This window comes from Pseudophryne corroboree, chromosome 8 (assembly GCF_028390025.1).
Source record: "Pseudophryne corroboree isolate aPseCor3 chromosome 8, aPseCor3.hap2, whole genome shotgun sequence".
NCBI lineage: Eukaryota > Metazoa > Chordata > Amphibia > Anura > Myobatrachidae > Pseudophryne > Pseudophryne corroboree.
In genome coordinates this window covers 403,314,056-403,340,129 of record NC_086451.1, presented here as the reverse complement: position 1 = coordinate 403,340,129, position 26,074 = coordinate 403,314,056, and the positions used below count along the sequence as shown (strand labels likewise).

The 26,074-nt window shown below is 41.7% G+C and overlaps 1 protein-coding gene and 1 long non-coding RNA gene across 3 annotated transcripts in view; one reads left to right on the top strand and one right to left on the bottom strand.

Annotated features, from left to right (window-relative positions):
- Positions 1 to 3,786, bottom strand: part of LOC134949310 (cytochrome P450 2A4-like) — a 156,396-nt gene extending 152,610 nt beyond the window's left edge. The window contains exons 1-2 of one of the 2 annotated variants that reach the window (XM_063937809.1): positions 3,734 to 3,786; positions 1,372 to 1,596 (exon numbers count right to left, since the gene is read on the bottom strand). In XM_063937809.1, the coding sequence (XP_063793879.1) occupies positions 1,372 to 1,551 (180 nt within the window). In that variant the 5' untranslated portion in view covers positions 1,552 to 1,596; positions 3,734 to 3,786. Of the gene's footprint in view, positions 1 to 1,371; positions 1,635 to 3,733 lie in introns of those variants that run through there. The other variant, XM_063937808.1, reaches the window with a different exon arrangement.
- Positions 3,787 to 9,604: 5,818 nt separating this feature from the next.
- The window catches only part of LOC134947859 (uncharacterized), a 138,777-nt gene continuing 122,307 nt past the window's right edge, over positions 9,605 to 26,074 (top strand). Inside the window, exon 1 of the long non-coding RNA XR_010182823.1 lies at positions 9,605 to 9,714. This is a non-coding gene — a long non-coding RNA (uncharacterized LOC134947859). The remainder of the gene's footprint in view (positions 9,715 to 26,074) is intronic.

Sequence of the window (26,074 nt, the reverse complement as noted above, 5' to 3'; positions counted from 1 at the left end):
CCAAATCCCCAGGCCTATTTGCAGTAAGCAACAAACAAATACAAAGCTACACAGTTCTGGCTAACTTTCATGAACTGACTAACCAACAAAGATTCAGCAGCATCTGCTTACCCTGAAAAGAGGCCTTATAAAGCAGGTGCTGTCCACGCCCCACTCAGACCTCACAGACTGTGAGCACAAAAACCAGCACCGGATCCCCTGCCGTGCACAGAGCCTATAACCACTGCACAGCAAAAGACCCGAACCGGAGTATCAGCTGCACTCAGGTTACTCCACTAGCACTTGTCTCCCGGTTGCCATGACGACGTGGCAGCACAGGGCAGGAGACCCTAACAATGGGGGAAATGGAACGTTACAAAGAGGGTGACAGCAGTGGCAAACGCAGGATTTCTAGAGGGGGGTTTCCTAATGTCAGTCCACAATCTCCCACTGTAGGGAATACAGTATTAATATTTAACACTGTAGATCAGAGGTTCTCAAACTCGGTCCTCGGGGGCACACACAGTGCATGTTTTGCAGGTCTCGTTACAGAATCACAAGTGAAATAATTAGCTCCACCTGTGGACCTTTTAAAATGTGTCAGTGAGTAATTAATACACCTGTGCACCTGCTGGGTTACCTGCAAAACATGCACTGTGTGTGCCCCCGAGGACCGAGTTTGAGAACCTCTGCTGTAGATGGTCTATAGTATAGGCTGTACCAAACAAAGTGGTCAGGAAAAGGTTAAACATACCATAATAAATAAATACACAAACATAATAGAACCAGTACTGCAATTTCTAAGCACACATTCTACCACCTCATGTTAAGGCTCCTGTCTCTTCTTCCTAGTAGCTACTCTCTTGTCTAGTGCACTGATTAAGGACTCAGAGCCACACACACAGCAAACCTGGTAGAAGAAGCTGCTACCACTGGGCACGTGCAGCAGCTACGCTCTGTCCCTTAAACTGCATAATGTGGCAGCTCAAGAAATGGTATTATATACCATTGCTATTGTTGTTACAATGTGAGCCACTTGCTAAGAGGAGGGGGTTTCTGAGCAACCTGAAACCCCCCTGCGTTTGCCTATGGACAGTATGATGCAGGGCAGGCTCACACGTCACACCATGCACTATTTTTAATAATGTTGCTATCTTTGTAGATAAAATGTACATTTTAATGATCAGCAGTAATTACTATCTTTCGATCAACCTGATGTTTATTTAAAATAGCACAACTTAGCACTTGTCTGTTGTCTAGATGCTCTGCCAATTTATTTAATCTCAGCAGATACATTTACATATAGAGGTAATACATTATAGAGACACCTGCACTCAGCACGACAGAATTCTGTTATACTGCAATAATGAGGGAATAAATGCCCCAGCTTACCTTAACCAAAGACTGTGTAAATTCTGTGCTGCTGGTCTGCATGATATTCCCCAGCAGGGGCAGAGGTGTGGGCCCCGGGGGCAGGTTCCTCTGCTTTATATGTTTCCACCATTGTATGAGGTAAATGAGAAGAGTGACCCCAGCAGCCAGGAGTAGGGTCCCTGTTATATTCAGCACCATTATGAACACAGCACAATTACTGCAATGCCTGTGACCTGTGTCCCTCTGTGTTTATTAGTGATGAAGAAAGAGTTTGGACACAGAAGAACATTATAAATAACAGTGAGCATAATGATTAGGTTGGGTTGTAGTTCAGATAGGTAAATAGCAACAGTTGGCTAAGGGTATATTAACCCCTTCATATCTTTACATTACACAGCTATGGCTGAAAACATTAATGAGCACCGCTACACTCACAAACAGATAAAACCACAAAGCTTACATATTTAAATGTGACAATAACATAGGGTCTTTTTAATAACAAAAAAATCATTAATAGCAGTACATACTGGGTACACCATTTAATGTCTATTGTTAGTGACACCACCACTATTTTTCAACATTCACCTGTACAGTAACGTGTGGTGGTGTCAACCAACACAGACATATACTGTAGTGCTGATAGCCTAACCCTGTTGGCAAAGTGTTAATGAATTGCACATGCATGGCAGGTGTCCATGGATGCACATAACTTTTTTAACTCCGCTATAATCTGACAAAACTGGAAAGGCTTTGCTAAGTCCCCACTGCCAGCAAAGGGATTCTTGTTGATTCAGTAAAACCATATATTGATATCGTTATCTAGTTTTGGAGAGTTATATTATATGATTGTTGATACATGCAGTTAAATCACCATCCCCATATGATAAACGGGGATGGTGGCATAGCCAGAAAGGGGTGAGAGGGGGAATGCATAGCCTACTGTACCCTAGGCCCAACTTGTCATGGGGACCCCGGCCAGAGCTTCACTAGCTCTCCCTCTTGTGCAGTAGCACAACTAGGCAGCCAGAATGAAAGCAGGACAGTATGCATTGCAGGCAGAGACGCAGGCGTATTAGGACAGAGCTGTAAATGACCCAGGGATCCTGTGTAACCTGTTATCTATTGAGAGCATTCAAGTCTAGAGAGAGACACACAGAGAGTCCTCCTGAGCCATGTTCCAGTGTGTAAGTAGCAAAGATGCTGTTATTGCATTTTCGCTAAATAAATTATAGATTTTATTTTTCTATGTGTATTTTAAGGTTGTTTAAGTTGTCCTTGTTCCACTACAAGAAAACTGCATAAAATAGTTCTCTAAATTAGGTGGAACTATAAACAGTACCGAGGCATTACTAAACTTTTAGTTTAAATCTATTATACACATTTGGTTTAAAATGAATATACACAATCCATACCTCCCAACATGACACATTCCAGGAGGGATAAAATGTTGTGTACAGTACAGTACCTGGATTTCCCTCATAATTAATTATTGCAATCACTTGTGTTGTGTTGAAATACCTTTCTAATCAATTAAATAGTTCAACCCATGTAAAGCCAATCATATATTAAGAAGGAAGTCCATGTAGAAAGCATTTTGTCACTACTGGAATAGGTCATGTTGGGAAGAATGTACAATCTAATATACAATCCTCCCTTCCCCCGTGCCCCCCTATTTTAAGTGTCCCATGACCCTCACAAGGCTTAATCTGACCCTGGATGGTGGCAATTGACAGTAAATGGGTTTAGGCTGGAGAAATCTATGGTTTCATAACTATATCCTTATCTGTACTAATACAGAACAATAAATAAAAGTTGAAATATAATTATCTAAATTAATAAAATATAGAATGGTTTACACACTTAAGTGACGATGTTTACCCCCAAAAAACTGATTATTTTTTTCATTACTTAATAAAGTTTAAAAAGTATTTTGAATAATATATTAAAATATTTTGGCATATTGTGGCAGAGACAGCATTGTTCCACGTGAAAGTAATGTGGAGGGTCCAGACCAGGTTTTGGAAGCAGTAGCAGAATCCCAGGTGTGTGATCAGCAGCACCTGGGATTTCCTGATATAAGAGTTTCCAGGGCATAGTCACCTTGCTCTCGTCGGTGGAATAGCTACCCGAGTGATAGGCCGGGTTGTGTGGGTTAGACTAGGGACCACTGGAGCCTATCAAGAGTCTGCTATGCTGTGAGTACCTGTATGTTACTGCCTGTAATACCGACTGTATGGAATCAACTTGCTATGTGGTGACCTGCTGTACAAAATAAACACCGAAAGTGTTAATCTAAGTCCCCGTGTGTGTGATCCTTGTCACAAGTGGTGGAGAATGTGAGCAAGGACACGGTGTACAGCAGAAATGGTTGGTAGCCTACCTGTGTTTAAAACTACAAGTTTTCCTTTTCTTTCTTCCTCTCTGGTTATGTAGTGCATGTGGCAGTCTTAAAGGGCCATAGCATTATAGGCAGACGGTTATTCTGTTAAGTGTTAGATAGCCAGCAAAACAGGTGGGTGTCGGCTTGGACTGTTTGATAAGCCTGGCACTTTATATTAAACCTCCGAGATTTGTCCTTAAAGGGGCCACACAGGGCAATATGGAAGAGTTACTAAAGCAATTTGCTGAACTTGCAGCTGGGCAACAGACCCAGATTCAAATGTTACATGAGGGGCAGCTAGCTCAAATTCAAATGTTACATAAGGGGCAGCAAGCTCAAATTCAAATGTTATGCGATGAGTTAAATGCGCTTAAAAAATCTGAGCCAGGGCGGGAAAGGCTACCAAAGCTCACCCCAGCAGATGATATAGAGGCATTCCTTTGCACATTTGAGCACACGGCAACGCAGTTGGGATGGCCTGTGGAGGAATGGTCTGACATGCTGGCTCCCTGTTTAACAGGGGAGGCACAGCGGGCATATGTGGACATGACTGTGGCTAAGGCACGCTCCTATCCTGGCCTGAAAAAGGCTATACTGGATAGGATTGGAGTGACGGGGCCCAGCAAAGCCCAATAATTTCATGACTGGCGGCTGGAGGGCTCTGAGCCTCCCAGGATTGAGCTGACCAGACTAGCCCGACTGACATAGGCCTGGTTGCAGCCTGATAAAAACTCTACAGTACAGATTGTGGAAGTAGTTGCACTGGACCAGGCTATGCGAGTGTTAGACCACTTGGCGCAGCAGTGGGCCCATCAGGCTGACCCCCAGACATTTGAGGAGTTGGCAGTGGTGATTTAGCGGCATCTGACGCTGAGAAAGCTGAATAAAGCCAGGTCAGGATACGGGCAAACACCTAAACCCAGAACTCAGGTCCCAGTAGTTAAACCAAAAGCTCCACCTCCCTCGGTGTGCTTTGAGTGCGGCAAGCCTGGTCATGTACGACGGGACTGCATGAAACAGGGTGAGCCGATGGATTGCAGTGCGGGGAAAACTGCTTGGCCATTGGTCAGCATGGCGGCGGCAGGGGTATACCAAGCAGAGTCCTCCCTGTTCCGGGTGCAGGTACAGGTGGGAAACCAGGAAATTTGGGCCCTGGTGGATACCGGCAGTGAGCTCACCATTGTCATGGCCAACAGGGTTCCCCCGGGAGTTGACAAGGTCCAGCCTCCTGTCAGGGTGTTGTGCATCCATGGTGATGTGGAGGAGTGCCCACGTGTCTACGTACCCCATGTCGTTCAAGGTCGGTCGTTAAAGGTGGTGGCAGCGGTGACCTCCAGACGCCCGTATCTGCTGATCCTAGGCCGGGACTTTCCATTGCTGCAGGAGCTGGTTACCTGACATGCTAAGGAAAAGAAAAAAGCAAATACTTCCCTGCGCTGGAAATGTTGATGCTGCAATTAAATATACGTTCCGGAGTTATCGACCGGAAAAAACAGATAATACTATGATACAATATTTATATACAAATCGCGCTTCAACACTGGATAAAGAGAAATAATGTAGTCCGGTTTTTTCAAATAGCTGAAAGTCTCTGATCGTAGTCTCCAGGAAATTGTTCTTCAACCAGGTATTACATAGAGGAAGGAAGACAGAAAAAGATTTTTTCCAATGTGTAGTAATTTCTAGAAAGTCACAGAAATCATACGAGGAGGCTATGGGATGATTTCAATTTTAATGCTTATTTGAGTGTCCAAGCTGGTCAGGGAAGCCCCCTCCAGGTCTGCACCTTGATGTTGTTAAAGGAGACAAGCTCATAGAGAACAATCTGGTAAATTAAGGAACCTCCTGGAGTGAAGCCCTGCTGGAAAATCCCAAAGATACCTTTATAGGAGTTTTCATATGTTTGTCGAAGTAAGCAAGAAAGTGAGCATTCTGCGTTTACGACTAACACACTTTTCGGGTGGTCCCAGAATATCTTACAAAGACACAAAGGAGGGGAATTTCTACATCCCATAGCCTCCTCGTATGATTTCTGTGACTTTCTAGAAATTACTACACATTGGAAAAAATCTTTTTCTGTCTTCCTTCCTCTATGTAATACCTGGTTGAAGAACAATTTCCTGGAGACTACGATCAGAGACTTTCAGCTATTTGAAAAAACCGGACTACATTATTTCTCTTTATCCAGTGTTGAAGCGCGATTTGTATACAAATATTGTATCATAGTATTACCTGACATGCTACCCACAAACCGTCAACCACCTAAACAACTGAGAAGCCAGAAACCAGAGACTACCAAAGTTTAGCATCCGGGAGAGAGGCTGCCAGTCCCAGACCACCCCAAGAGACTGAGTCAAAGGCCCATTGGAACCCAATTGGTGAGAAGATATCACTGCAGGACTTTGGGAGAGATCAACGCGATGACAGCAATTTGGCATACGCCTTTGAGACTGTTAAAGTAGTTAACGGCAGGGTAGTTGATGCTTTGCCATCAGAGGGCGTACCATATTTTGTGTTGAAATATGATTTGCTGTATCGTGTCACTACTTTATAAGGGAAATGGGTAGATCAGCTCTTAGGTTCCCGGAAAACTGGAGCGGTTGGTGTTAGAAGCTGCCCATACACATTTGTGGGGTGGCCATCTAGATGAGGAGAAAACACTCCAACGCATCCAGGTATGGTTCTTTTGGCCCGGCATCTATGCTTCCGTTAAGAGGTATTGTCAGGAATGCCCAGTCTGCCAGAGGACAGACCCTCAGCCAGAATTTAGAGCTCCACTGGTACCCCTCCCTATCATTTCCGTACCTTTTGAGCGGATTGGTATGGATCTGATAGGGCCAGTGGAAAAATCTGCTTGAGGGCACCAATACATATTGGTGGTAGTTGATTATGCCAGCAGATACCCAGAGGCTATACCCGTGTGCAATATGAAATCTGGCACTATTGCCAGAGAGCTACTAACCATGTATACCCGTTTATGAATACTGAAAGAGGTCTTAACGGACCAGTGTAAACCTTTCGTGTCTAAACTCCTGAAAGATTTATGTCGGTTGCTAAACGTAAATAGGATAACCATCTCGGTGTACCAACTGCAGACAGATGGCATGGTAAAAAGATTTAATAAAACTCTTAAGCAAGTGATAAAGAGGGCAGTGTCACAAAAAAAACGAGATTGGGATCTGCTCCTACCTTATTTGTGTCACTGACCTAGGTTGGGGGTGTTGTGAACTCGGGGGTTCTTCCGATGGTAGGGAAGAGGAACCACAGTTGGGTCGGAACAGGGATGGCCTGATATAGGTCTTCCTCATACAGGACTCTGACAGTAAGACTTGGTGAAAGTATTGAAGAACTTTATTGCAGGAAGGGAGCAACACAATGTCACATAACAGCGAGGAAACTTATGGGGGAATGTATAGGCCTATAGAAGAATTTGTAAGCAATGTTAAAGATGCTAATAAATGAAGCACTTGAGAGTGATGGTGAAAGACACTGGTGACTGAAGAACCTGTGAGCGATGTTTTTAAAGACACTGATGATCCGAAGAACTTGTGAACGGTGTTTAAAGACACTGGTGATTTGTTGAGTTTGAGAGAGGTGTTTAAAGACACTGACGACAAGTAGAACTTGTGAGCGGTGTTTAAAGACACTGATGATTTGTAGAACTTGTGAGCGGTAATTAAAGACACTGATGATTTGTAGGACTTGAGAGCGGTGAGTAAAGACACTGATGATTTGTAGGACTTGCGAGCGGTGGTTAAAGACACTGATGATTTGTATAACTTGAGAGCGGTGGTTAACCTGCAGCCCACGCTGACTCCGAGAAGCACTGGTGACTGGACCGCAGAGGAACTCTCCAGCCGCTGGGAACGCTGGAAACTTGTGCAGCAACTGACACCTGGAATTGCCGGAGACACTGGAATACAACTACAGGGAGACTCGCTGGGAACAGGAGCACTGGCATCCACTTCAGGGGAAAAGACGATACTCAGGCGCCCACCACAGAAAGCAATATATATGCACAATGGCGGGGCCCCTATGAGATCATCGAGGCAGTGGGACCGGTCAATTTCTGGGTCCGACAGGAGGGTAGAAGGAGGGAGGTACAAGTATACCATGTAAACCTGTTAAAACCCTGGAAGGAAACTGCCAATCGGCCCACTTTGGTAGCTAAAGAGATTTCAGAATGCCAGGTGCCCATTGAAGTCACGCTTACTCCAGAACAGAAACGGGAAGTGGTGAACTTGATGAAACACTACCAAGATGTGTTTTCTGCCATTCCGGGAAAGACACAGATCATTCAACATGATGTGGTGACTAAACAGAGGCCATATCACATACCCGAAGCGAAGCGGGCAGCGGTAAAGCAGGAGGTGGAAGAGATGTTACGCCTAGGGGTTAATGAGGAATCCCCCAGTGAGTGGAATAATCCAATTGTCCTAGTACCGAAGCCTTCAGGTGCCTTATGGTTCTGCAATGACTTCCGTAAATTAAATCAAGTGTCCCGGTTTGCTTCCTACCCTATGCCTTGGGTGGATGAGTTAGTAGAAAATTTAGCCAATAGTCAACATCTCACTACACTTGATTTGACAAAAGGTTATCAGCATATTCCGTTAACAGAAGCTGCTAAGGCAAAAACAACCTTCTCTACCCCAGAAGGCTTATTCCAATATAAAATGCTCCCATTTGGTTTACATGGTGCCCCAGAAACCTTCCAGAGAGCTATGAATAAGTTTTTCTGGCCCCACAGGGAATATGCGGCTGCATATTTAGATGACATAATTATTTTCCACTCTGATTGGGAGTCCCACCTACCAAAGTTAGAAGCCGATTTACAGTCTACGGGCACACAGGTTTACCGCCAACCCTGAGAAATGTGCCATTGGTATGATTGAACCAAAGTATTTGGGGTACATTGTGGGCAGAGGACAGGTTAAACCTCAGCCTAGTAAGGGAGAAGTAGTCCTCACCTGGTCCAGACCTAAAAGTAAATCACAACATTTCTCGGTTTGGTCGGATATTATCGCAGGTTCATTCGAGATTTCGCTGCTAGAGTGGCTTCACTAACCGAATGTCTTAAAAAACAATTCCCAGACAAGATAATGTGGTCTGGACCAATGGAAACTGATTGGCAAGATTTAAGATGAGCTTTGTGTACTGAGTCTGTCTTACAAGCTCCTGACTTAAAAAAGCAATTTATGTTACAAACGGATGCCTCTGGGACAGAATTAGGAGCAGTCCTATCCCAAGAGATAGATGGATAGGAGAAGCCCATCCTCTATCTTAGCCGTAAATTATTGCCCAGGGACCACAGGTACTCAGTTGTGGAGCGTGAGTGCTTGGCCATTAAATGGGCAGTTGAGTCATTAAGATATTATTTATTGGGATGAGAGTTTTTGTTCGTCACAGACCATGCACCCTTACAGTGGATGCATACAAGCAAAGAGGTGAATGCTCGTGTGACCCGTTGGTTTTTGGCTTTGCAGCCATTTAAGTTTGAGGTGAGGCATCGCCCGGGGAAACAGCACCTCAATGCCGATTCCCTTTCCAGGAGGTTTGTAGGTCCTGTTCCTCCAAGCAACCCTATGGTGAAGCTAGGGGAGGAGGAAGAAGGCGAAGTGGGTGACCTCTGGAAGGTGGTGGAAGGCTGTGTACCTGGGCAGATGATACAGATGGGGGTGGGCGATGCAGAGATCTTGCCTGAAAATAGGGTAGCTTCACCAAGGTTGTTGAAGCTAAGGGGGGAGGAGTGTGGCAGAGACAGCATTGTTCCATCTGAAAGTAATGTGGAGGGTCCAGACCAGGTTTTGGAAGCAGTAGCAGAATCCCAGGTGTGTGATCAGCAGCACCTGGGATTTCCTGATATAAGAGTTTCCATGGCAGAGTCACCTTGCTCTCGACGGTGGAATAGCTACCCGAGTGATAGGCCGGGTTGTGTGGGTTAGACTAGGGACCACTGGAGCCTATCAAGAGTCTGCTATGCTGTGAGTACCTGTATGCTACTGCCTGTAATACCGACTGTATGGAATCAACTTGCTATGTGGTGACCTACTGTGCAAAATAAACACAAAGTGTTCATCTCAGTCCCTGTGTGTATGATCCTTGTCACAAAATATATATCTAGGGGGTGTTTTGCCATCCCCATCCCCCTGTGTCCACATTGCCCCATTATTAAATTTTTTTCTCCATCCTCCATTGGCAATAGATGCCAGAATGTTCTTAAATCCTAATAATTGTACCCCTCCACCCCCTTAATAGTTAAAAAAAAATCCATGTTTCTAAACCAACCCCCCTCCCCCACTCTGTTAAAAGCCCCCTTTTTTGTACCCGCCTACTTCTACCATGTGGGCAATTTTTATTTTTTTTATTATTAGTTTAACCCCCTTCCAGCATAATTTAACTTTATTTTATCCCTCCATTAGTGATTGATCCCCCGTTACCCCACATGCAGAGCGCAGTGGAGCAGAGATCAGTCAATTAGTGCTTGGAGAGGACCTAAGTTCCCCTCCCCGCACTGTGCTTCCCTGGCGCATGCACTCCAGAATGCTGGCCGCATGGCATTCTGCGGCTCAATTCCGTCAGAGATGTCAGCAGCTGAGGCATCTCTGCTGGGGCATCCGGGTTGCCAGGGGATATCTGTTCTGCCCTTGTGCAAAACAGATCTCCTAATCTACAAGTCGGGGCACACAGTGGGGCAACGCGTTGCATGTGATGTGACCTGGACAGGTAACGTACTCCTGGCTTCGGTCATATCACATGCGACATAGCCAGGCAAGGGGTCAATGTGATCATTTTTTAAAAATCTACAACTTTATGGATGTTTTTGTGAAAAAATAAACTTTACTGTGTTATCCAGGGGTGACAGGCAGAATGGAATGAGGAGATGGTGGGCAGAACATAGTCTGTTCCAATACAGTAATGTGTGTGTGTGTGTGTGTGTGTGTGTGTGTGTGTGTGTGTGTGTGTGTATATGGATTATAAATATATATATATATATTCCATAGACAAAAAATCTTACGGTTTCACATGTCCCATTAAGGCTTCTTACACATGATCTGGCATTTCAGAAACCTGTTGTAACTCTTCCACTCAAACTCCAAAAAGCAATGAAATGCCGATTATTAAGGATGACGCCTTAATGGACATGTTCCTTGCACAATACAGATATGGTATGCCATCACAGCCTGTGGGTAAGTGCAGATTCAGCACTCTCACAGAGTGAGATTGTTGTCACTCACACAATGGTGGAGCTGCTAATTCACAGATTTGTGTGCTCATTGGAATACACACATGCAGTCTATGCAACTGACGGTCTGAGCAGTTTTATGGTGCTCCCATCCCACACAGTGCCCCAAAACATCCCATTCGGTCACCACAACAATCCCTACCTTCTCACTCCATACATCCATGTCACTTAGTATACACATATAGCTCCCTCAAAACATCTTGGTTAATTGCTAAAACTATAATACCCCATCTACGGTCTATGCATCTATACTTGCTTCCCCTATACACCCCCATGCTGCTGTCTTCCCCAATCCCTACTGCTGTGTTCTCCCATCTGTGCTAGTCTGTACTAACTTATCTGTACCATCTGCCTTTCCCCACCTGTGCCTTGTCCAGTCCACTGTTTCCTTCTCTCTGTGCTGCTCAGTGTTTCCCTCTTCAGCGTCACTCTGCCTCCTCCAATACATGGCACACTGTCTTCTCTCCCATCTGAACCAGTTTTCTACCCATCCGTGCCAGTGTTTTCAACCCATCTGCACCATTTCTCCCATCTGCCCCGATGTCTCCCTTCCCATACTTGCTGCTTAATCTACCCCCTATCCACACCACTCTTACCCTATTCATGTAGCTGTCATCCTGAAGGTAAGTTTCATGGGTCACTATTGGGGGGGGGCGGGGGGTTGCCCTATCCAACCCACCCAAGGATTAGGCCTAGCTGCCACCCCCCAAGGGGAGGTAAAAATACTTATCCGCTCCGATGTTGGGACTGTATTCCCCTCATCCATGCTGCTCTACCTTCCTCATCCGTGCCGTTTCTTTCCATCCGCACTGCTCTTACCCCTCCCACATCTGTGCTGCTTTTTCCCCTTCATCCACACGGCACTGTCCACCCATCCACGCAGCTGTCTCCCCACCATCTGTGCCACTGTCTTTCCCCCACCTGTCTTACCCCCCCCCCCCCATCTGTGGGGGTAATTCAGAGTTGATTGTAGATGTGCCAAATTTAGCACATCTACAATCATTTACTCTAACATGCGATGTGACGCCCAGCACAGGGCTAGTCCGCCCCGCATGTCAGGCCCTCCCCCTCACCCCACTGGGCTCCCGGGGAATGCATTGCGCATTCGCACCCCACGAACTAATTCAGACTGCGATCGCTGCAGTCTGAATTATCCCATGTTTCTTTGTCACCCCCTCATCAATGCTGCTTAGTCTTCCCTCTATCCACACACTTTTGTTCCCCCATCCACAATGCTCTGTCTCCTCCCTACAATCAACAACACTCTTACTTCATCCGAGCAGCTTTGTCTTCCGCTCAGACCTTCAGTTGCATAGACTGCATGTTTGTATTCCAATGAGCACACAAATCTGTGAATTAGCAGCTCCACCATTGTGTGAGTGACAACAATCTCACTCTGTGAGAGTGCTGAATCTGCACTTTCCCACAGGCTGTGATAGCATACCATATCTGTATTGCGCAAGGAACACGTCCATTAAGGCGTCAGCCTTAATGATCGGAATTTCATTGCTTTTTGGAGTTTGAGTGGAAGAGTTACAGCAGGTTTCTGAAATGCCAGATCATGTGTAAGAAGCCTTAATGGGACATGTGAAACCGTAAGGTTTTTTTGTCTATGGAATTTCATAGCTTTTTTCAATTTATTATTTTAATTCAGAAATGTAATATTTCACTGTAACAAACATTTGGGGCCAAATGCAATGGAGTGCGATTTTTCAGGTGTCTAATAAATCGCATCAAATGGCACGTTTGTAAAGTGTGATTTTTTTGCTAAAAATCGCAAATGTAATAGGGTGTAATTTTTGGGGTAAAAACGTGAGTCGCATGCAATGTTTTGCGATTTTTTTATTAAAGGAAACATACGGTTTTTTATTAATAAAAACATTCGTTTTTCAAGACGTTTTCATTACTTTATGCACTTAGCCAGTAGCGTGCATAGGGGGTCATTCTGCGTTGATCGCTCGCTAGCAGATTTTCGCTGCCGTGCAAACACCAAGCCGCCGCCATATATTAGCTATGCAGAAGTGCGAACGCTTTAATCGCAGAACAACTACAAAAATAATTTTTGCAGTTTTAGAGCAGCTCAAAACCTACTTCGCACTTGCGATTACTTCAGACCATTCAGTTCCGGATTTGACGTCACAAACTCGCCCTGTGTTCGTCCAGCCATGCCTGCGTTTTTCCTGGCATGCCTGCATTTGTCCGAACACTCCCTGAAAACGGTCAGTTGCCACCCAGAAACGCCCACTCCCTGTCAATCACTCTGCGGCAGCCAGTGCGACTGAAATGCATCGCTAGACCCTGTGTGAAACTACATCGTTCGTTGTAATAGTACGTCGCGCGTGTGCATTGCGACGCATATGCAGAAGTGACGTTTTTTAGCCTCATCGCTGCACAGTGAACAAATGCAGCTAGTGATAAACTCGGAATGACCCCCATAGATCAGTATGATCTGTGCATGCTTCTCTTTGGAACAGTAGAGTAATAGCTAAAAATAAAACATGCAGGTCCCCCCCAAAAGCATAATCAGCCCCGGGCTCTTTGAGCCGGTCCTGGTTGCATAAATACGGGAAAAAAATTGACTAGGGTTTCCCCGTATTTCAACAACCAGCACCAGGCTCTTGGGCCGGTCTTGGCTCCAAAAATATGGGGGACAAAAGTAGTAGGGGTCCCCGTAGTTTTAAATCCAGCACCAGGCTCCACTAGCTAGGGAGGTGAAGCCACAGACGGGGGACACTTTTATACAGGTCTTTGCGGCCACAGCATCACTCATCCCAACTAGTCACCCCTGGCACAGGTTAAAACAACACTAACTGCAGGGATATGACCCCCTGTAGATAAAAAGGAGCACTGACCACATCAATTAAAGGAGACAACTAAAAATCTTCACAATAAAAAAGTAAATTAATGTATTAACATACAATGCTGCAGCATAAAAACTAAATCAATCCATAATATGTGTTTATGAATCAATATACAAATATTCCATATAGGACTGATATAACTATCTAGAATTCACTAAAATTCAGAGGCTTGGACCCTGATATCTAGCAATGTCCACTGATTTTATAATGAACTAGCTAGGAATAGTTTTTCCAAACACTTAATGTGTTCATGTGTCCTTAATTCATCAGTGTTCCAAATGAACATGTGTGCACACATTTGTTGAATATGTAATTACCATGCGTTGTTAGCCTTAACGTCACCTCCAAACTTTGATTTGTTGAAACAATCCCACTTTTAAACTCCCTCTGCTGGTGCTCATCCTTTGCTGCAGAATATCTGGAGTAGATATCAATGGGGACTGTCCACAGTGCTCCGGCTCCCTCTGCTGGTTGCTAACCGTAATTGCAGGTACACTGGTTATTACACTTACCACAGGCTGGTAATCGCGTCAATGAGCAGGAGATGATCATCACTGGTTATAGTCACTTCGAAAACGCGTTTCTCCGCCTTCCCAACACACATAGCGGCTTCCTCAATTCGAATGACTATATTCAATGGGCTCAGTTTATATAGCCACCATAATTTGTATTCTCCGCGGCAATTCACGCATGCGCACTCCATCGTGCTTTCTAAGCCTCACTTTCACCATGCATCTTAAATAGACTCCGGTGGCCATTTTTTCCCATCTTATCAAGCCTCACTTTCATATAGGACTAGTTGTTACTATCAAGGAATCCAAGCCTCATTTTGAGTCCCGGAAGCTATATCAAGCCTCTCTTATTTATACCTTATTAAGTGTTAATAATAATGGATCCAAGCCTCGTTTCAATCCCAATGATTTCCATAATTATGTGTATCATTATGCCAAACCTAATTTCAACATACATTCTTAAAAATATATATTTTATATATATCTATATATATATATGTCTTTTCATACATACATCCTAATACTTAATCATAGACCAACATATATATATATATATATACATATGAAATTCATATTCCCACCCTTAAAAAACTAATGACTTTAAAATTGTCCATATATACCATATACATCCAGACATAAAAGGGAAAGAGGTAGATATAGTGTCCCATATCTCTATATTGTAGCTTATCTCCATAAATACACTCCCGTCATGTCCCCATACATAAAAAAACCAAAACATACAAAAAAAACCACAGTCTCCATCTCCATCTCTTGGTAACATAAGGAACTATACTTTATCCCCAATATATATATAATTGCTCCAAGGTGATCTTTCCTTCCATTAAATTTTGTTTAATTCTACTGAGTCATTGAGTCCCTGGGGGATCAAAGTTTAAGATTAAATATCCAGAAGGCCTCTTTCTTACATAGCCTTCTAAACCTATCCCCCCCTATTTGTTATCGCCACCTGTTCAATGGCCGTGATTGTTATATTTTCACTTTTACCCTCCCCACATTCCAAAATATGACGATACAGATAATTATTACCTGCTCTTTTATCTATCTGTCGCTTATGTTCCATGAATCTTACGTGGAGCGCCCGGGTGGTACGCCCCACGTATTGTGCTCCACATCCACACTGCAGAACATAGATAACATATGTGGATTTACAGTTTAGAAAACTTTTTATGTTAAATTTTTCTCCTGATACAAACGAGGAGAATTGTGTCATCTTATTTTTTGTATGTTTACATGTTACACAGTTAGTTCTTCCGCATTTATGAAACCCTATTGGTGGTTTGGGTAACCATGTATTAATTTGTCCCCCTTGAGCTTCAGGAAATCCAGATTTATCACATGATCTACTAAAGAAACTAGGTGCTAATGCAGACTTCAGCTATCAGATTTTCGAAATATTACCTGTTCACTAATTTTTATATTGGAATTCAGCATTTCATCTAACTTTAAGATCGAGGAATTCTTTTTAATAATCTTCTTGATCTCATATGCACTAGTATTATATTTTGTTACAAACATAGTTGTTCTGTCTGTCATCTTTTCATTTTTCTTCCTAAAGTTGGTTCTAGTGGTATCTAGTAGGGAGTCCCTCTCCAAACTATCCACTTCTCTTAAGGCCTGATCCAATACAGATTTCGGATAACCCTGAGTGATAAATGCCCCATACAAAGATTCCATCTGTTCTCTCGCCCCTTCGTTAGTAGAACAGTTCCTTTTAACCCGAAGGAACTGGCCCTTGTGTATATTATCTTTCCACCATTGTAAGTGGCTACTCTTATAATGTAAATATCGATTCTGATCCACTTCCTTAACAAAAGTACTAGTTATTATACTCTCATTCTCTATCTTGAGCGCTATATCCAGAAAAGTTACCTGTGTGGGGTGACAGTACCCCGTAAATTTTAAACCAAATTGATTACAGTTTAAACTGGCAATAATGACTCCGCTGATTCAGTGCTCCCCTCCCAAACAAAAAACAAGTCATCTATGAAACGGCCATAGAGGACCAGGCTCGCCCCGAGATCGCCGCCCCAGACATGCTGTTCCTCGAACCGCCCCATGAATAGGTTGGCGAAACACGGAGCGAACCTGGTCCCCATGGCCGTCCCCCTATTCTGCAAATAATACCGTTTATCAAAAATAAAATAATTATGTTGAAGGATAAATCTAATACCTTCCAAAATTAACCATCTAAGTTCCTCCCCTATATTAGAATCTCTTAACAAATAAAATGCCACTGCTTCGATCTCCAATTGGTGTTCGATGTTAGAATAAAGTGATTCTACATCACATGTAATAAAACAATAATTTGGCTGCCATTTAATAGTTTTAATCAAATTTAGAAAATGTGTGGTGTCCTTAATATGTGATTTTAATTCTTTAACATAACCCTGTAAAAAACTGTCTATGAAAAAATGACAAATTACTAGTCAGTGACTCCACCCCCGCAATAATGGGTCTCCCCGGTGGATTTATTAGTGTCTTGTGCACCTTAGGTAGACAGTAATATGTGGGAATCACTGGATTATTACAAAACAAAAAACCTTGCGTTTCTCTGGATATAGCACCCAACCTCAATGCTTTATTCAACAGAATTTTATGTTCTTTCTGAAACTGGGCGGTGGGATTGTGGGTCATTCTAGAATACAGGAGGGCATCGCCTAGTTGTCTATTTGCCTCTGCCAAATACATCACTGTATCCATTACCACAATCCCACCGCCCTTGTCAGCCTGTTTAATGGTCAAGGAGGGATCCCATTTTAGCATTTTCAGGGCTGTTCGTTCCTGTGTGCTTAGATTATCCTTTAATGATTGTTTATCAGTTTTATGACACATCACCCTAAAATGCTCTAATGTTGATTTATAGAAGCTCTCAATATAGGGCTCTCTATATGCCAAAGGGTAGAACTCAGACTTGTTCTTAAACTTAGTAGTTGAATTTACATCTCGTGTTACATCAAATATTTTAATACAGTCATCCTCATTCGGATTATTCGTTGATTCACCTGCCAAGGATTCCAATATGTCTAACATTACTTGATCATCCTGATCCATTATATTGGGGATACCTTCATTACCTTTCTTTTTCATATTTTTTATCGTGAAATATCGCTTTCTACTCAGGGTCCTGGTATATCTATTGAGGTCAACGAACAATTCGAATAAATTGCGTTTTTGAGCAGGGGCAAAATTTAAACCTTTCTCCAGCAATCTCAATTGGTCCGTATTCAGCTCTTTAAAGACAAATTGAACACCCCTTTTCCCCTCACTTCAGTTTCATACTTTTCCCTTGACCTAAACTTTCTCCCTCTCTTTCCTCTGGCTCTTGTTCTCTTTGTCTTTTTCCCGACCACCCTGTTCCTTCGTATTTTCTGTGGGGACGATTTTGAAATCTGTGGCTGTCCTCCCAAAAATTATTCGTACCACCATGGATATTGGGTAATGGTCTATTCCTTCCTCCCACATCTACCCACTCATCTCTCCCTGAATCTCTTCTACTCCATTTGGAATATGAGGTTGGAGACCTCGTACTATTTTGTTGTGATAATATCTCATACCTATTCCTTGTGGCAATCGGTTCACAATTCTCCTTGTCCTGATTTCTATGTCTCCCCAGTCCTCTAAATTCTACCGGGGTTCTTGGTCCCTTAAAATAACGTGACCTATACTGAAAGTTTTGGGTATCCCTTCTCATAGTTCCCACCTCCTTCTGAGAGGATTTATAATTGTCAAAAATTTTCCTCCTTCTATTGTATGTATGTACCTCTCTTTTTTGATAATCCAATTTATCCCGATTTAATTTACTATTTTTCCTGAAGACTAAGGATTTTTCAAAATCCTCCACCTTACGATTGACTTTAAGATCTCTCTCACTGAATCCCTTATCCCCAGAAAATGATTTCAATAAATCTTGAGTTTTATCAATTTCTTTTTGTATCACATTCACTTTACCCTCCCTAAATCTGAGAAGCAGCTTCATGAGGTTTATGGAGCAATTATCCAGTATCATGTTCCATTCCTCTGAGAACTGTTTGTCCTCTTTAAAGGTGGAGGTTTTAAGAATCCTAAGTCCTCTGGGAATCAAACCTTGATCCAGGTATTTCTTTAATGATACCTGGTCCCACCAATGCCTTACACATAAATTTTCTAGTTTATTGAATAAACTATGCATATCCTCTGAGTTTTCATCCCTCTCCATGGGTTGCATTTCATCCGACCCTTTTAAATACACCCTACGTCTTTCCAATCGTTCAGCTCTGCATTTAAAAGCTGCCATGATCAAAAGTACCCTATGTTACCTGCTGCCCGAGATGCAATTAACTAAAGCAATTCACTATAAATCCCACACTATGCGTATATACAGCTGCCCACACACTCGTGGGGGTATGGACAAGTGTATATACCCTCAGGTGCTGGTACCTACCAAGGATGGAGATTAAATAATGGTGTGATCTGCTGCTCCTAATTATAAGCATAACTGCATTCCTTATATCAGACAAAAACAACACTAACTGCAGGGATATGACCCCTGTAGATAAAAAGGAGCGCTGACCACATCAATTAAAGGAGACAACTAAAAATCTTCACAATAAAAATGTAAATTCATTTATTAACATACAATGCTGCAGCATAAAAACTAAATCGATCCATAATATGGGTTTATGAATCAATATACAAATATTCCATATAGGACTGATATAACTATCTAGAATTCACTAAAATTCAGAGGCTTGGACCCTGATATCTAGCAATGTCCACTGATTTTATAATGAACTAGCTAGGAATAGTTTTTCCAAACACTTAATGTGTTCATGTGTCCTTAATTCATCAGTGTTCCAAATGAACATGTGTGCACACATTTGTTGAATATGTAATTACCATGCGTTGTTAGCCTTAACGTCACCTCCAAACTTTGATTTGTTGAAACAATCCCACTTTTAAACTCCCTCTGCTGGTGCTCATCCGTTTGCTGCAGAATATCTGGAGTAGATATCAATGGGGACTGTCCACAGTGCTCCGGCTCCCTCTGCTGGTTGCTAACCGTAATTGCAGGTACACTTATTATTACGCTGACCACAGGCTGGTAATCGCGTCAATGAGCAGGAGATGATTGTCACTGGTTATAGTCACTTCGAAAACGCGTTTCTCCACCTTCCCAACACACTCAGCGGCTTCCTCAGTTCGAATGACTATATTCAATGGGCTCAGTTTATATAGCAACCATAATTTGTATTTCCCGCGGCAATTCGCGCATGCGCACTCCATCGTGCGTTCCAAGCCTCACTTTCACCATGCATCTTAAATAGACTCCAGTGGCCATTTTGTCCCATCATATCAAGCCTCACTTTCATATAGGACTAGTTGTTACTATCAAGGAATCCAAGCCTCGTTTTGAGTCCCGGAAGCTATATCAAGCCTCTCTTATTTATACCTAATTAAGTGTTAATAATAACGGATCAAAGCCTCGTTTCAATCCCAATGATTTCCATAATTACTTGTATCATTATGCCAAACCTAATTTCAACATACATTCTTAAAAATATATATTATATATATATATATATATATATATGTCTTTTCATACATACATCCTAATACTTAATCATAGACCAACATATATATATACATATGAAATTCATATTCCCACCCTTAAAAAACTAATGACTTTAAAATTGTCCATATATACCATATACATCCAGACATAAAAGGGGAAGAGGTAGATATAGTGTCCCATATCTCTATATTGTAGCTCATCTCCATAAATACATTCCCGTCATGTCCCCATACATAAAAAAACAAAAACATACAAAAAAAACCACAGTCTCCATCTCCATCTCTCGGTAACATAAGGAACTATACTCTATCCCCAATATATATATAGTTACTCCAAGGTGATCTTTCCTTCCCTTAAATTTTGTTTAATTCTACTGAGTCATTGAGTCCCTGGGGGAATCAAAGTTTTAAGATTAAATATCCAGAAGGCCTCTTTCTTACATAGCATTCTAAACCTATCCCCCCCCTATTTGTTATCGCCACCTGTTCAATGGCAGTGATTGTTATATTTTCACTTTTACCCTCCCCACATTCCAAAATATGACGATACAGATAATAATTACCTGCTCTTTTATCTATCTGTCGCTTATGTTCCATGAATCTAACGTGGAGCGCCCGGGTGGTACGCCCCACGCATTGTGCTCCACATCCACACTGCAGAACATAGATAACATATGTGGATTTACAGTTTAGAAAACTTTTTATGTTAATTTTTTCTCCTGATACAAACGAGGAGAATTGTGTCATCTTCTTTTCTGTATGTTTACATGTTACACAGTTAGTTCCTCCGCATTTATGAAACCCTATTGGTGGTTTGGGTAACCATGTATTCATTTGTCCCCCTTGAGCCTCAGGAAATCCAGATTTATTACATGATCTACTAAAGAAACTAGGTGCTAATGCAGACTTCAAGCTATCAGATTTTCGAAATATTACCTGTTCACTAATTTTTATATTGGAATTCAGCATTTCATCTAACTTTAAGATCGAGGAATTCTTTTAAATAATCTTTTTGATCTCATATGCACTAGTATTATATTTTGTTACAAACATAGTTGTTCTGTCCGTCATCTTTTCATTTTTCTTCCTAAAGTTGGTTCTAGTGGTATCTAGTAGGGAGTCCCTCTCCAAACTGTCCACTCCTCTTAAGGCCTGATCCAATACAGATTTCGGATAACCCTGAGTGATAAATGCCCCATACAAAGATTCCATCTGTTCTCTCGCCCCTTCGTTAGTAGAACAGTTCCTTTTAACCCGAAGGAACTGGCCCCTGGGTATATTATCTTTCCACCGTTGTAAGTGGCTACTCTTATAATGTAAATATCGATTCTGATCCACTTCCTTAACAAATTATTGAAATCATTTTCTGGGGATAAGGGATTCAGTGAGAGAGATCTTAAAGTCAATCGCAAGGTGGAGGATTTTGAAAAATCCTTAGTCTTCAGGAAAAATAGTAAATTAAATCGGGATAAATTGGATTATCAAAAAGGAGAGGTACATACATACAATAGAAGGAGGGAAAATTTTGACAATTATAAATCCTCTCAGAAGGAGGTGGGAACTATGAGAAGGGATACCCAAAACTTTCAGTATAGGTCACGTTATTTTAAGGGACCAAGAACCCCTGTAGAATTTAGAGGACTAGGGAGATATAGAAATCAGGACGAGGAGAATTGTGAACCGATTGCCACAAGGAATAGGTATGAGATATTACCACAACAAAATAGTACGAGGTCTCCAGCCTCATATCCCAAATGGAGTAGAAGAGATTCAGGGAGAGATGAGTGGGTTGATGTGGGAGGAAGGAATAGACCATTACCCAATATCCATGGTGGTACGAATAATTTTTTGGAGGACAGCCACAGATTTCAAAATCGTCCCCACAGAAAATACGAAGGAACAGGGTGGTCGGGAAAAAGACAAAGAGAACAAGAGCCAGAGGAAAGAGAGGGAGAAAGTTTAGGTCAAGGGAAAAGTATGAAACTGAAGTGAGGGGAAAAGGGGTGTTCAATTTGTCTTCGAAAGAGCTGAATACGGACCAATTGAGATTGCTGGAGAAAGGTTTCAATTTTGCCCCCGCTCAAAAACCCAATTTATTCGAATTGTTCGTTGACCTCAATAGATATACCAGGACCCTGAGTAGAAAGCGATATTTCGCGATAAAAAATATGAAAAAGGAAGGTAATGAAGGTATCCCCATTATATTGGATCAGGATGATCAAGTAATGTTAGACATATTGGAATCCTTGGCAGGTGAATCAACGAATAATCCGAATGAGGATGACTGTATTAAAATATTTTGATGTAACACGAGATGTAAATGAAACTACTAAGTTTAAGAACAAGTCTGAGTTCTACCCTTTGGCATATAGAGGGCCCTATATTGAGAGCTTCTATAAATCAACGTTAGAGCATTTTAGGGTGATGTGTCATAAAACTGATAAACAATCATTAAAGGATAATCTAAGCACACAGGAACGAACAGCCCTGAAGATGCTAAAAGGGGATCCCTCCTTGACCATTAAACATGCTGACAAGGGCGGTGGGATTGTGGTAATGGATACAGTGATGTTTTTGGCAGAGGCAAATAGACAACTAGGCGATGCCCTCCTGTATTCTAGAATGACCCACAATCCCACCACCCAGTTTCAGAAAGAACTTAAAATTCTGTTAAATAAAGCATTGAGCTTGGGCGCTATTTCCAGAGAAACGCAAGGTTTTTTGTTTTGTGATAATCCAGTGATTCCCACATATTACTGTCTACCTAAGGTGCACAAGACACTAATAAAAACACCGGGGAGACCCATTATTGCGGGGGTGGAGTCACTGACTAGTAATTTGTCATTTTTCATAGACAGTTTTTTACAGGGTTATGTTAAAGAATTAAAATCACATATTAAGGACACCACACATTTTCTAAATTTGATTAAAACTATTAAATGGCAGCCAAATTATTGTTTTATTACATGTGATGTAGAATCACTTTATTCTAACATCGAACACCAATTGGAGATTGAAGCAGTGGAATTTTATTTGTTAAGAGATTCTAATATAGGGGAGGAACTTAGATGGTTAATTTTGGAAGGTATTAGATTTATCCTTCAACATAATTATTTTATTTTTGATAAACGGTATTATTTGCAGAATAGGGGGACGGCCATGGGGACCAGGTTCGCTCCGAGTTTCGCCAACCTATTCATGGGGCGGTTCGAGGAACAGCATGTCTGGGGCGGCGATCTCGGGGCGAGCCTGGTCCTCTATGGCCGTTTCATAGATGATTTGTTTTTTGTTTGGGAGGGGAGCACTGAATCAGCGGAGTCATTTATTGCCAGTTTAAACTGTAATCAATTTGGTTTAAAATTTACCCCACACAGGTAACTTTTCTGGATATAGCGCTCAAGATAGAGAATGAGAGTATAGTACTAGTACTTTTGTTAAGGAAGGTTATCAGAATCGATATTTACATTATAAGAGTAGCCACTTACAATGGTGGAAAGATAATATACCGAAAGCCCAGTTCCTTCGGGTTAAAAGGAACTGTTCTACTAACGAAGGGGCGAGAGAACAGATGGAATCTTTGTATGGGGCATTTATCACTCAGGGTTATCCGAAATCTGTATTGGATCAGGCCTTAAGAGAAGTGGATAGTTTGGAGAGGGACTCCCTACTAGATACCACTAGAACCAACTTTAGGAAGAAAAATGAAAAGATGACGGACAGAACAACTATGTTTGTAACAAAATATAATACTAGTGCATATGAGATCAAGAAGATTATTTAAAAGAATTCCTCGATCTTAAAGTTAGATGAAATGCTGAATTCCAATATAAAAATTAGTGAACAGGTAATATTTCGAAAATCTGATAGCTTGAAGTATGCATTAGCACCTAGTTTCTTTAGTAGATCATGTGATAAATCTGGATTTCCTGAGGCTCAAGGGGGCCAAATGAATACATGGTTACCCAAACCACCAATAGGGTTTCATAAATGCGGAAGAACTAACTGTGTAACATGTAAACATACAGAAAAGAAGATGACACAATTCTCCTCGTTTGTATCAGGAGAAAAAAATTAACATAAAAAGTTTTCTAAACTGTAAATCCACATATGTTATCTATGTTCTGCAGTGTGGATGTGGAGCACATTACGTAGGGCGTACCACCCGGGCGCTCCACCTTAGATTCAAGGATCATAAGCGACAGATAGATAAAAGAGCAGGTAATAATTATCTGTATCGTCATATTTTGGAATGTGGGGAGGGTAAAAGTGAAAATATAACAATCACAGCCATTGAACAGGTGGCGATAACAAATAGGGGGGGGGGGGGGGGTTTAGAAGGCTATGTAAGAAAGAGGCCTTCTGGATATTTAATCTTAAAACTTTGATCCCCAGGGACTCAATGACTCATTAGAATTAAACAAAATTTAAGGGAAGGAAAGATCACCTTGGAGTAACCATATATATATATATATATTGGGGATAAAGTATAGTTCCTTATGTTACCGAGAGATGGAGATGGAGACTGTGGTTTCTTTTTTGTATGTTTTGGTTTTTTTATGTATGGGGACATGACGGGAGTGTATTTATGGAGATAAGCTACAATATAGAGATATGGGACACTATATCTACCTCTTCCCCTTTTATGTCTGGATGTATATGGTATATATGGACAATTTTAAAGTCATTAGTTTTTTAAGGGTGGGAATATGAATTTCATATGTATATATATATATGTTGGTCTATGATTAAGTATTAGGATGTATGTATGTATGTATGAAAAGACACATATATATATATATACAGATATATATAAAATATATATTTTTAAGAATGTATGTTGAAATTAGGTTTGGCATAATGATACAAGTAATTATGGAAATCATTGGGATTGAATCGAGGCTTTGATACGTTATTATTAACACTTAATTAGGTATAAATAAGAGAGGCTTGATATAGCTTCCGGAACTCAAAACGAGGCTTGGATTCCTTGATAGTAACAACTAGTCCTATATGAAAGTGAGGCTTGATATGATGGGACAAAATGGCCACCGGAGTCTATTTAAAATGCATGGTGAAAGTGAGGCATGGAACGCACGATGGAGTGCGCATGCGCGAATTGCCGCAGGAAATACAAATTATGGTGGCTATATAAACTGAGCCCATTGAATATAGTCATTCAAACTGAGGAAGCCGCTGAGTGTGTTGGGAAGGCGGAGAAACGCATTTTCAAAGTAACTATAACCAGTGACGATCATCTCCTGCTCATTGACGCGATTACCAGCCTGTGGTCAGTGTAACAACCAGTGTACCTCTAATTACGGTTAGCAACCAGAAGAGGGAGCCGGAGCACTGTGGACAGTCCCCATTGATATCTACTCCAGATATTCTGCAGCAAACGGATGAGCACCAGCAGAGGGAGTTTAAAAGTGGGATTGTTTCAACAAATCAAAGTTTGGAGGTGACGTTAAGGCTAACAACGCATGGTAATTACATATTCAACAAATGTGTGCACACATGTTCATTTGGAACACTGATGAATTAAGGACACATGAACACATTAAGTGTTTGGAAAAACTATTCCTAGCTAGTTCATTATAAAATCAGTGGGCATTGCTAGATATCAGGGTCCAAGCCTCTGAATTTTAGTGAATTCTAGATGGTTATATCAGTCCTATATGGAATATTTGTATATTGATTCATAAACACATATTATGGATTGATTTAGTTTTTATGCTGCAGCATTGTATGTTAATAAATGAATTTACATTTTTATTGTGGATATTTTTAGTTGTCTCCTTTAATTGATGTGGTCAGCGCTCCTTTTTATCTACAGGGGTCATATCCCTGCAGTTAGTGTTGTTTTTGTCTGATATAAGGAATGCAGTTATGCTTATAATTAGGAGCAGCAGATCACACCATTATTTAATCTCCATCCTTGGTAGGTACCCGCGCCTGAGGGTGTATACACTTGTCCATACACCCACGAGTGTGTGGGCAGCTGTATATACGCATAGCCTGGCACAGGTTACCTGGGGGAGTGGGTCCCCTTAAATAAAGGGTTCCCTTCCTGGCACCCAAGGGCGAGGGCTGATAGCAATTAACAGTGTAAAAAAAATTATATATATATATATATATATATATATATGTCTTTTGT